General features: G+C 42.1%; 1 protein-coding gene across 3 annotated transcripts in view; it reads right to left on the bottom strand.

The window, feature by feature from the left end:
- Positions 1-855: 855 nt before the first annotated feature.
- Positions 856-13,561, bottom strand: part of LOC140386660 (E3 ubiquitin-protein ligase rififylin-like) — a 147,288-nt gene continuing 134,582 nt past the window's right edge. For all 3 annotated transcript variants that reach the window (XM_072469190.1, XM_072469187.1, XM_072469191.1), the window contains 2 exons: positions 8,008-8,221; positions 856-7,032 (listed from right to left, as the gene is read on the bottom strand). In XM_072469190.1, the coding sequence (XP_072325291.1) occupies positions 6,851-7,032; positions 8,008-8,221 (396 nt within the window). In that variant the 3' untranslated portion in view covers positions 856-6,850. The remainder of the gene's footprint in view (positions 7,033-8,007; positions 8,222-13,561) is intronic.

Raw genomic sequence — 13,561 nt, 5'->3', positions numbered from 1 at the left:
AAATTGGGAAAGTTCTGGGCGGGAGTGTTCGTGGTCTTAGCCAGGATAGTGGAGGAGGGAGTTGACCCGGACTCTTTGGTGGCGATATTTGGGGTTTCAGAGATGCCGGAGCTCATGGAGAGGAGGAAGGCTGATGTCATAGCCTTCGCCTCTCTGATTGCACGGCGACAAATTTTGTTGGAGTGGCGGTCAGCATTGCCACCGGGGGTAGCAGCATGGTTGGGTGACCTGTACGATTTCCTGCGGTTAGAGAAGATAAAGTATGAGTTAAGGTATGAGTGACGTATCTGAACTTCTTCCACGAGAAAGTAACTGAAATCTTGTTTGGCTGTTGAGACACAGAAAGGCAACCTCCCATCGTGAGAGCTATTCTGAGTCTTAGGAGAGAAACAGATTTCCCTCTTTTGGTGGCTTAACCTAAATAATAGGTTTGTAAGATTAGTGTTTTCAGGTCCGGAATACCTAAACCCGTCATTCTATTCAAGAGAGTCGGTACTTTCAGCTGCCCAACATAAATGTAGTTTTTAAAAAAACTGAATTTCACCTTTAATACATTCAACCCAACACCAGTTTGTACTCAAATGATTTAGCAGAATGCTACTATTTAAAGTCTCTCACCATATCTGGGATTGAGGGAAACAGTGTTGTAAGAAAACAATTTGTTGCATTGCATACAGGATTTGCACAGTAACTTCATTGCAGTATTAATGTAAGCCTACTTGTGACAATAATAAAGATTATTATTAAACTGGGGTAGTTCTAAAACTTCAAGACTCCAACATCGGTGAGATGAAATGGTGTGTGTATTATGTGCAGCATCAATCTGCACAACTGCTTTCAAAAATTCAATGCATCAGAATTCCAAATATATTTTTATTGCTCAGAAAAAATTGAAATCTAAAATCATGTACAAGAAAATGTATACAGGCTTTAAAATTAGCCAAGGAACTGATTCCAGAAATCATCCATATAATCAATATAAAATTTCTAGTTAGTTAGAATAGACAATATTTTCCAGTGTAGATAATTGATAGATTACCAAACTCCGTAAGTGTATAGCATAAATCATTAGACCCTCATTTATAGTGCTGTCATTTAGTCTACCCTGCTCTGGAGAACCATATACTTCTTTCCCAAAGCAGTAAAAAAGGAAACAATAAAACCCACAAAATGAAACTTAATTTTTCATTAGTCACTCTTATGATAGAAGAAATGAAGCATTTTATGCATTATTTCTAATTTTGCTCCTGACACAGTCAGTTGCCTTATGAAATATAAAAATGCATCCAATGCTGTTATATTCAAGACTCATTGTTTAAAACAAAAACAAAAACCTACCAATGCTTTAAATATTTTGAAATTATACAATCCACTGGGGGTATGCACTTCCCAAGTAAATATTCTTTGATCACCAGTTTTCACAGAACAAGCTCCACTTGCTACTTGATTTTTAAAAAATCATACCAACAATCATGCTTTTGTAATAAAACTTGTTGTTCTATTATAAAATGAAGTGGGCAGAAAACACCTTACATTTGAAGGGTTTATTTCAAATACCATTCTTAATCTGGCCAGAAAATTGATTCATATTCTCATGAGTTTCTTCACTCTTCATTTCTCCAAAGTGGTTTTCAAATTTGAGATATATTGTTAAATCCTATTAATCAATGCGCTTGTTTTTGAAAAAGTTGAAAAGATTCCAAAGGAGTAACTAGAGCACAGTTACTCATTTCTTTTTACATCTATTTTACTGAAGATACTTTGGTAGGAGATAGGTGTTGAAATGGGGCAAGATTTAAAAAACTAAACTTACAGCAGATCTTAAAGGCTGGAAGGCAAAAGGACAAAGAATTATTGATACTTCAGAAGCATCAGGTAATGAGTAAAGCTTTCACAAAGGATTTGATTTAGATTGTCAATAAATTCTGATCAAGTTTGCACTTCATTCCTTTTGATACAGATCATACTAACAAGTAAAACACAGAGTAAAGCAAGTCTGGTTCACAGATGGTGTTGTTTCAATAGCCTCTTCCTTTGTTGCGGTTACAATAATAGCGATGTGACTAGCAATAAAACAGTAAAAATAAATCACCAAAAGTAACGAGTTGATTTTAAATCCACAATAGGCAGATTATTCCATGGACTGCCAGATCAGGATGTTAACAACTCCATTCCATCTCTGCTTCAAATGCTGCTGTCTTCCAGTTAGTACAGTGACTTTTGGTTTATTCAAATGCAAGACATTTGAAGTATTAGTAAATGGAGCCACATTCAGTGTCAATTTCTGGTGAACAAATTAACATTACTAAATCAGTTTTCAACCAGATATGGCTTGATGGCTGATTCTAACTCTTTGTGTAGCTCAAAACCATTCCCAGTCCGTCCATAACTTTCTTCTAATAAAGCAGGTTATTCAACCCAGGACCCGTTCATATTTATTTGCCAATGCCTCGTATACAGTACATGTCGAACATATGCATACTTCATAGACCCATGCTTAATAGCAGTGAACGATGTAAAACAAATGTATAGGTTGTTCACTTCTTCTGCTCAGTCATTTATAGGAACCATGACTTCTTTAATAAAGTCTTCCTTCATCCATTGGTAGATTTTCAGGCAGCTTAATTAACAGATTGTCAAAGATAAAAGCATGTGCCTCTCGCAATATATTTTAGTTCTCACACTGGTTCAAATAAACATCATGGGGCCTCCTATCCTTACGAGTGCTCAACACAAACTCCAATACTTAATGACGGGTAGTACAACTTGATCAAAATATTTCCTCATTTTATACATGAAAATAATACTCTAAACATTTTTGGGGGAATTTTAGGAAAAAGCATCAGTTTTTAAAAAAAAAAAAACAGTTCCGAACTGATGAAATATGATTGATCTGAAACATTAACTCAGAGTAAGCTACTGTAACAAGAAATATAAAAATAGACTGTATGTACCTTAACAAGATTGTAAAAAGGAAGAGATCAGTGCAAGTAAACACGGGTCACTTAAGGCAGAGACAGTTGAAAGGTTATTAATCTGAAAGGTTAATTCCGTTCCTCTCTCCACTGATGCTGCCTGACCTGTTGAATATCTCCAGGATTTTGATTTTTTTCCCTCCCCTAACTCCTTTGCTGCTCAGCTGGACTGGTGACTCCAGCAACAGAGTAATCCAGAGCATCTTTTAGTAAAAGGTGTGGGGAATAGAGGTGGGGGTTGCCAAATTCATAGTCACGGGACCTCAGGGCACAGTACTGTCAGCTGGGAGCCTGTTATCGCACGATTCCCAGGTTGGTTGTAAATGAAGCTCCTGCTGTTAGTTAGGAGCCTCTCAGTGGACAGACTGAGTTGGTAATATCAAAAAAATAACATTTGCTCAGACTATTCATGGAGTTACACGCCTGAGACTTTTTCCCCTTTAAGGGAATGTATCAATTCCCTACAAAACCAGGATTTGTGTTTTTATTTTCCTTTACAGCCTGTGCATAACAAAAAAAAACAAAACCCTTTCAGCTTCCCCACCTTTACTGAAAACATTAAAACAATATCTAACAAACTTCAGGCAACATTGATCTCCTTGCAGCTTTTACTTTTGGACTATAGAAGATGTCAGTTCTGTGTAGGGATTAATAAGCCAATTCTCCCCAACAGCCTGCCAATTTGATATGAGGTCTGTAAACCACCATCAGAATCTTTATCATTTAAAATATGCAAATCGCATCATTTGAAACAGAAACAGAGTCTGAAAGAGAAAATGTAAATTAATCATGTTACAATACCATTGGGAGCGATTCTCCGGCCGCACTGCACCTGCCGCAGACTCCACTCTGCCGGAGGAATAGTCAGAGGGGCCCTCAATGAGGTTTGAATTGGGCACCGACCAGTGCGAGATGCCCCCGGCCAGTGGCAGTTGATGTAATCTGGTTTACCATCTCGCTGGGCACAGAGATCATACGTGATGACCATGTTGGGGGGCACTGGAACCCCCAGGTGGTTGGGGACATGGCTGGGTAGTGCCATGGCACCGCTAACTGGGCACTACCAAGGGGGGTGGAACCTGAAAGGGGGGGGGGGGGAAGAGTCTGACGGGAGATCCATTGGGGAGACCCCAATGATAGTGAGGATGATGGAGAGTGGGGGGCACTGAAGCTCCGACGGTGGTGATGTTTGGGGAGGGGGTGGCGGGCTTCGACTGTCACTTAGAGATCGGGGCTTCCTCTAAAAACTGCATCCCGTTCTCTGTGAAGCCGGGCACGTTGGTGCGTTAAGACCCCGCCACTCATATGCCAGTGCAAAACTCCCCCTCTCAATAAAAACTAAGATTTAAAAAAAAAAATCATCATCCCCGATGCAGATTTCCCAGTGGCATGGGGTGGCTTTAATGGGAATTCCCATTGACAACAGCGGGAGCAGAGAATACTGCTGCCAGCGAATGTCGCACCAGCCCTCGCTGCTGAGAAACACGCAGATGGGAAGCCGAAGAATCCAACCCAATGTCTACAGGTGGATTGTCAACAGCAAACACTACTGCCCTTTAGATTAGGCCGATTACATATTCACATACTTCAGTAATGTTCATCTGATACGCTGGGGTGGGAGAGAAAAAAAATCTAAAATATAAAGTGGGAAACATATAGGTAGCAAGCACACCCTTCCTGATGTCAGGCAAGCTCAAGACAGCATTTATTAATTGAGTGATATAGTTTCAACATTTTAGTAATGATAGGAGATATTTTGTGACCCATGTAGAAAGCCGCTTACAAAATGCTCATATTGGGGACCCATGGTATTTGCTTAACTATTTTGGGTATGTGGAAAAGATGCTTGGTGCTAATATACATTTAGACTGGGATTTTCAAGATAACAAAATGAAATGCCTATAGTCAGATGGAGGTCAAATTCACATCTTGCGACATTCTGGTCTAAGAACAACAAAGCTTTTCAAAGGTTTGCAACGTAAACGCAACAACTTCAGTTGATCTTCCTCCCATTCTAGTTATTGCTTGCAAGATACAGGTAGCACCATTTCAAATATAGGCAAAGTCAGTTTTCACAGTTGAAACAAAGTCTATGCTAGAGAACAGATTTAAATGGACAGGACACAGTTTGAGAAAAATGTGGCAGGAAACAGCTTTCAATCCTGAGAAAAAGTAGGAAACTGTAAACATGTCTCTGCAGATGGACAAAGGCTGCAATGCTCCATTATTAGAACAGTCACAGGTCCAGAGTAAGCAACAGATACAAAGATTTGACGGATGGATTAGAATTCAAATATCAGTACACTACAACTTTTGCATGTAGAAAACTTAATTGGTAAAAGAAAAATCATTTAGATAAGATTACATAAGGCACAACAGATTTGAGATTTGTCAATAAAATCCACTTCAAATAGTGCATTTGGTGTCATAAATTTTCTTTTGGTTGTGGGTGAGGGGGATGGAAAAGATAAAAAAGATATCTTGGGAAAAATGTTGGTATAAAATTGAAGATCAGACAATGATGGTGTAGTACTGTCAAAAATGGAAATCCAGCACCTACAGAGCGACAGAATGGCTAAAAACTTTAAGGGCACTGGCATTAACCACACAATTTGGAAGGGCAGTGGAGAGAAACCACTCAAATCTTAAATATTTTAACAGAATTTACAATGTTACATTGTTTGACCGTTAACCTGTTTTAAACTCCTGTAAACATTTACTTGCAATTATTGCACTGTAGACACCAATGCAAAGTTAAAGATCGATAGACTGTATTTCAAATTAAAAACTTGGTGTTTAAATTTTACATATCTATTGATCCTTAAATATGCTCCTTTGATCTATGCAGTATAGGAAAACAGGATGGTTCAGATAGCACTGAACTGTATAAATTATATGGAGCCATGTTTAATGTGAAGGCTTGGGGCTCAGTAAGATGAAGATGGTGCATTTTATCAACCCAATTTGACCAACAAATATCTGTAACTGCTAGCCCACAGTCTGGTTTTGCCCTTCGATGTTCAAATGCATGTGGAAATGCCCGGTGTTTGTAAGGTGTTAATAATATATCTGGTATTTAGTTCAGTGGTTTTAGGCTTAAACGTGGCAGAACCAAGCTTCAACTGGAACTGAAAGATCGTTATTCGTTCTACACGCATTTTGAGTAATGGCATGATGGCCATCTACCAGCATTTGCTCATTTTAGTGCAGCTTAATGTCTGCTCTTTTAGTTTCCTCACGTGTTTTTGATGTATAATTTGTTGATCAACCCACCCCACCCCAAGTATCCAGCAGTAAAAATAAATTGCACTATTTCTAAAGTGTCTGCAGTCATTGTAATAAACTTTGAATGATCGAAACAAAAGTACAAAATCCTTCATAAATACTAATTATCCCAAATAGAAACTAGCTTACATTTAATAATTTCCTCTCCTCTACTGTACCCTTAGCCTGCTCTTGCATTCTGTCAACTCAACTTCAATTTTCAACATTGCGTCACATGCTAAAATAGTTCAACCCTATACGTTGCTCCATAGATCATTACAAGATCAGTGAATTCTAGCTTAATTTCTTTTTGCTTTGGATTTTCTTGTACTTCTCTTTGCAATCTCATTTCTTTCAACCTTCCTTTCTACAGTGGAAAGAGTTCCAATTGTATGGACACCCTTTCAACATTTCCAAGATAAATGATATTTGTTTCATGTAAAACATTCTACACAATTAAATAGTGTTTTCATTGAGTGAACCAGAAATGTGTTGACTGACTTACTAGAGGTACTGGTGGGCAGGTCTGTTTAAAACAGCAGCCTAGGTCTGGGTTGTGAAAATGCACATCTCTAATTGATCCGATATGGTTTCACAGTAGTTACAATCACTCAAGACTTGAAGACATGTACAGCCCGTATGACAAACTGCCTGCAGATGGGGCACTCACTCATACGCTTCCCACATTTAGTACAAGTGACCATGTGGCCACACTCCAGCAGCACACAGTCGATTGGAGAGTCCATGCATATTTTACAGAGATTCTCATCAACACCTGATGATTCATTCCCACCTGCACAAAATAAAACAATATAATTAATGCAAAAAAACTATGATGCAGACAGTTATGCAACAGCAAACTGATTGAGGCCTAAAAATATAAATTTTAATTTGTGTAGTCAAACTGAGAAAGCTAGTGAAAAATGAAACACTTCCTATTTTTAGTCTTTTTGTTTCTCACCTACAGTCCCAACATGAACAAGTTAACTGCCTGGGACAGGGGTGGAAATCTGCAATGTCCAAGCAGGCAAGCAGAGAGCTGCTTTGTTACAGATCTCATGTTTGTCATTTCATTTTGCGCTGTTGACTGATCACCACTCACACTCCACAGATGTGATGTAACTCCAGCCAAAATATAGTCAGGTTTTGGACCTTTTCAATAAGTCAAAGAAAACTGAGGGAGACTATGCAATGCAGAAATTTCCCTGGGTTTGAGGTTCTGAGTTTGAAATCAGCCAACTTAATGGGATGAAAGTTTTATTTCTCACTAATGGCTACTGGTCCAAAAGTGAAGCACATTTGTACAGCTGCAACCTGCACAGAACAAAGATGCTATAATTTAACATTGATTGACGTTAAGCATGCAGTCTCTCAGGCTTAGTTCTGTTGGAAATGGTAAACCTACACTGGGACGTTGGTAGTACTTTTCTTCAGTTTGTGTTACGACACATATTAGGCAGAAACAAGGATACTTTTGGTATACAGTCAGACAATTTGGGTGTAAAATCTAGGAAATAATCAACATTCCAGCACCATCATCCTTTATTATGCTGAGTGGTCTGTTTCTGTGCTGTAAATACCGAGGAATAACATGTACTAATCCATAAAAGAAAATTCACAAAGGTCTCTTAAAAGCTACAAGGTGAAAATAATGCAGATTCTTACGACCTCGTGTTCTGGATTCAGAAACTGTCAAGGAAAGAAGTTAGCAGAGAAAATGTATTACCTCACAATGGGATTGAATATATAAATATGGAACTTCTTTTACCCTGATTCTGAAGGTCCTTTTGTTCATTGTACAGCCGTGTCACTCTCTCCATGAGCTCCCACTTTTCACAACACCCTTTGTAATTTACAAAATTTCGTGCTAGTATTTCCTTCAGCTGACGCACTGTGAGACCTTCAATATCCTCAATGCAAGTCAAATCTGATAGAGAGGCTCGGTGCCGGCCTGGGACAACGACCTCCTCCGAATCGATAGACTAGGGCAAACAAGACCAAAATGGACAGTTTTAGTGACTACATATGGTGTTTAGGGTATCAATCATTTATTCCACACATTAGATACAAGAAACACAATGACAATGTTACACACTGACGCACTGCAATTTTACGTAGTCCTAAAAGGTCTTCAAACTTGACCAAACAATATTTGACAGAAGTCTAATTTGGGATGATGGAATTGATGAAAAAACTATTTTTTCTTCTACTCTTCTCAGAGCACGCTCAAAGAAACTTAATCTTTCATTTAATCAGGAGAGGAATAGACTTTACTTAAACTGGCAGGAAGGACTGTCCTGGTGAATCGAATAATTAGTGCGGGAGATTGGGCTTTATGCTAATCCAGCTTGAGGGAGGGTTCAGAGTAGGGTAACTTTAATTTAATTTGTGAGTTAAATTCATAAAGCAAGACTATATAGAGATGGCAATGCAGGATCTTAAATCTCCTCCCACCCCGCAGTCCTGCACTATATGGCAGAGAAAGCCACTGTTGGCAGCTTCAACACATTTTTTCCCGCCTGATATTGGCCTTTGCCGATATTGGGGAAACTCCCGGCCCAAGTCTGGCAAAGAGAAAAATAAATAAATGAATAATTAATTTTGTCTACATCAGGTACCTCCCTAAACAGCAGAACTGCAATTCTTATCTATGCGACTCGACTTGCAAAGCTATACCGCTGATTAAAGAAAGTCGACTAATTGTGAATACCATTGTCATCCACCCCATAAGAAACGATTGAGGGCAATAACAACCATGCACCGTCCAAGTGGTCAGTCCAACCAGGCGTGGTTTAACATCAAGCAACGGAAGGAACAGATGAAACCGTACTCAGATGTCAGTCCAACCGTACAAGATTCAGAACCAGCAGAGTCTACTACTCTCCTGAAAGAACGGTGGGTTAGATGTGGAAGGTTATAAGGCCTCCAGATCGCCTGAAACTTTAACTTCAAGGACTTGAAGAAGGGAAATGTAATAGCAGTAATTTTGGAATTTCACTGGTTGTAATGCAAGACTTAAAAGTAAACTGAAGTAACTTAATAGCCATGAGAAAAAGACCAGGGAACATATGTAATAGTAGGGTCTGGTACATACAGGGTTAATGTGAGGCTCACACAGTGATGTAAGAAGACACATGACCCAGAGCAAGGGGTTAGTTTAGGGATGTGTAGGAGGTGGCTCCTATAGAGTTATGAGTTGTTAATAAAAACTTGCTGTTAACGTATTCAAGATTACAAAGCCTGTTTTATGGTGTCCGAAGCAGGATTCTTCAGAACAGAGTAGCAATTTAGCCCAAATCAACTATGCTGAATTAGGAAGTGGTAGAATTTAATAACATTAATATGGCATTAGTGATCAAGGCCACATCAGGGAAAAACAGCTGGAAGTTCAAATTGAAGGTGCTATACCTGAAGACACAAAACATTTGTAACAAGATTTTTTAAAAATTGTTCATAGGATGTGGACATCACTGGCGAGGCCGGTATTTATTTCTCATAGTTGCCCTTGAGAAGGTGGTGGTGGACTTCCGGTGACGGCGGGCGGGAGGCAGCCGCACATTGGAGGGCTCCCGTTCAGAACGTCATTTTCGGGGAGTAACGCCCGGTCCTAGGGCCAGCGACGGCAGTAAAAGTTGGGGGATAGCGCAAGGAGAAGAAGGATGTCAAAAAACACCAAAAAAACGGCTGGGAAAAAAGCGGCTGAAAGTCCGTTGGAGAGGGGAAAGGTCACCGTTGGGCCAACAAAGAAGATGGAGGCTGGAGCACCAGGGGAGGCCGCAGTGCTTACGGCTGAAGAACTAAGGTGATGGCTGCGGAATTCCAAAAGCAGGTGGCACAGATTGAGAAATGCATGGAGATGGTGAGGAAGGAGATGCGGGAGGTTTTGAATGTGCTGGTGGAGGAGGCGGTTTCCCCGGTGAAGACGGCGGTGGCGAGCGCAGTGGCGGAGGTGCGAGAGCAAGGGGAGGTGCTGAAGGAAGTGGAGGAAACGGTATTGCAGCACGGTGATCAACTTGCGTCGATGGGGAAGGAGATGCGGAAGGTGATGGACACGAACAAGAATCTGCGAGGAAAAATGGAAGATCTGGAAAATAGATCCAGGCGACAGAATTTGAGGGTCGTGGGGCTGCCCGAAGGAGTTGAAGGACCGAAGCCGACTGAGTATTTTGCTGCGATGCTGGCAAAACTACTGGGGGAGGGGGAGGACCCCTCCCAATATGAACTGGATCGGGCTCATCGGTCGTGGAGGCCTGTACCAAAGGCGAGTGAGCCGCCAAGGGCAGTGACTCTGTGCTTCCGTAGGTACAGTGTGAAGGAGAAGGTCCTGAGCTGGGCCAAGCAGAAGCGGGTGGTGCAGTGGGCTGGAGCTGGTATACGTGTATACCAGGACTTTACGGTGGAGCTGGCGAGGAGGCGGGCTGCCTTCAACCGGGTGAAGAGGGCACTATACATTGGCAAGGTGCAGTGTGGCATTGTATATCCAGCGAAGCTGAGGGTGACTTACAAGCTCAGGGACTTTTATTTTGGAACGGCGGAAGCAGCGGAGGAGTTTGCGAAGGCAGAAGGACTGTGGCAGAACTGACAAATTGAGGAATGGTCATGTGCCGATGTAACCTCATGACTGTATTTTCATCTTCTTTTTTAGTATCACTGCACGCGGGGGTAGAGGCTAAAGGAGCCAATGTTGCATATATTTGGACAAGGGAAGGGACGGGACTTTCATTCGAAAGGAGGGCTCTTTGGGGTGTCGGTGGATAGACGGGGTTTGTGTGCTAAAAGGGGATCTTTGGGCTTTCCTAGGGCCGGGCAAGGGGGAAAGGGACCCGGGCGGGGGCCTCCACACTGGCCGGTTTAAGCCGGCCAGTGAACGGGAGTGAGGTGGGGGGAGGGGCTGCGGCCATCGGAGCCTGGCAGAACAGGGTCCGAGTGGTCTAGCCGGGGTGGAAAGTTGGGGGGAGGGAACAGAGGTTGGGGGAGGGAACCGAGGTTGGGAGGAGGAGTTCTACAAGAGGCAGTGGACGGGAGGAGCTGGAGACTTGGGGGGGGGGGGGGGGGGGGTGTACAACTGTGGGGTATCATGCACGGTCCTTTCTTAGAGGCTGGATGGCATTGGTTGGGGGGGATGGGTGGGGTGGAGAGCCGTGTAGATTAAGGGTGACTACGGGTAATCCCTGATTCCTTTTTGTCATTTGTTTATATAAACATGAGGGTTGAGGTTTGGGGGGGGCGGATGGGATTGTTGTTAGTATGGGGATTGACATATCTTGTTGATTATTGTGTATTGTTGATGGATGTAAATGTGGGAGGAAATTTTTTATTTAAAAAAAAAAGAGAAGGTGGTGGTGAGCTGTCTTCTTGAACTGCTCCAGTCCACATGGTGTAGGTACATCCATAGTGGTATTAAGAAGTGAGTTCCAGGAATTTGACCCAGTGACAGTGAAGGAACCGCAATATAGTTCCAAGTCAGAATGGTATGTGCCTTGGAGGGGAACTCAAAGGTGATGATGGTGTTCCCATGCAGCTGCAGCCCTTGTCGTTCTAGGCCTCGGGTGACTGCCTGTGTGGAGTTTGCACTTCCTCCCCGTGTCTGTGTGGGTTTCCTCCGGGTGCTCCGGGTTCTTCCCACGGTCCAAAAGATGAGCAGGTTAGATGGATTGGACATGCCAATTTGCCCATTTAGTGTCCAAAAAAACAGGTTAGGTGGCATTACAGGGACAGGGAGGTTGTGGGTTTGGAAGATGCTGTTGAAGGAGCCTTGGTGAGCTGCAGTGCATCTTGTAGGTGGTAAAATCTACTGCTACTGTTTGTTGGTTGTGGAGGAGTGACTGTTGATGGGGTGTCAATCCCGATAGATAAATTAGTGGCACAAATAAAGATAAATGCATTTCGCCATTACTTAGATGTTGCAAGGTGACCATGGTTAGTAACTAAATATTCAAGGGTGTTGATTTCAGAAAAAGGTAGGCAAAACGGAAATGGAAATTGGATAACCCGATAGTAAAGGGATAATAGAATTTTTACAGAGCAGAAGGAGGCCATTCGGCCCATCGAGTCTGCACCGGCCCTTGGAAAGAGCACTTTACTTAAGCCCACGCCTCCACCCTGTCCCTGTAACGCCACCTAACCTTTTTTTTTGGACACTAAACGGGCAATTTGGCATGTCCAATCCATCTAACCTGCACATCTTTTGGACTGTGGGAGGAAACCGGAGCACCCGGAGGAAACCCACGCAGACACGGGGAGGAAGTGCAAACTCCACACAGACACCCAAGGCCGGAATTGAACCTGGGTCCCTGGGGTTGTGAGGCAGCAGTGCCAACCACTGTGCCGCCAAATCATGGCACAATCTGTGTTTGTTAGCGCTTCAGTGGGCTATGGGGAATAAACAGGAGGGCTTCTTGATGCAATATGTAGATAGTCCAACTAGGGAAAGGGCAGGACTGGACCTGGTATTGGGAAATGAGCCTGGACAGGTGGTTGAGGTTTCAGTCGGGGAATATTTTGGGAGTAGTGACCACAATTCCATTAGTTTAAGGGTACTTTTGGATCAGGATGAGGGAAAGGGAAATTACGAGAACATTAGACAGGAATTGAAGAATTTGGATTGGGTGTGGCTGTTGGAGGGTAAATCAACATCGGACATGTAATATAATAATAATAATAATCGCTTATTGTCACAAGTAGGCTTCAATGAAGTTACTGTGAAAAGCCCCTGGGAGTCTTTCAAGTGACAATTGATTAGGATTCAGGAAAGTCATGTTCCTGAGAGATAAGTAGGATTAAGGTGAATCCCAAAGCTTTTTATTCATATGTAAAAAGCAAGACGGTGGCCGGGGAAAGGATTGGACCACTTGAGGACAATGGGGGGAATCTATGTGTTGAGCCAGAGGAAATGGGCGAGGTACTAAATGAGTACTTTGTATCAGTGTTCACCAAAGAAAAGGACTTTGTGGAAGATGATTCTTGGGTAGAGTGTGTGGACAGTCTGCATCATGTTGACATCAAAAAAGAGGAGATACTGGATGTTTTAATAGACATTAAGGTAGATAAGTCTCCTGCGCCTGATGGGATTAACCCAGAATACTGAGGGAAGCAAGGGAGGAAATTGCTGGGGCCTTGACTGACATCTTTGGATCCTCATTGGCTACAGGTGAGGTTCCAGAGGACTGGAGAATAGCAAATATGTTACCGCTGTTCAAGAAAGATAGCAGGGATAATCCTGGAATCTATAGGCGGGTGAGCCTCATGTCGGTAGTCGGTAGATTATTGGAGAAAATTCTCAGGGACAGGATTTATACCCATTTGGAAACAAATGGACTCAT

Source organism: Scyliorhinus torazame, chromosome 12, assembly GCF_047496885.1.
Source record: "Scyliorhinus torazame isolate Kashiwa2021f chromosome 12, sScyTor2.1, whole genome shotgun sequence".
In the NCBI taxonomy this organism is placed as follows: Eukaryota; Metazoa; Chordata; class Chondrichthyes; order Carcharhiniformes; family Scyliorhinidae; genus Scyliorhinus; species Scyliorhinus torazame.
Note: the sequence above shows the minus strand (reverse complement) of the source record. Positions and strands in the feature narration are given on the sequence as shown.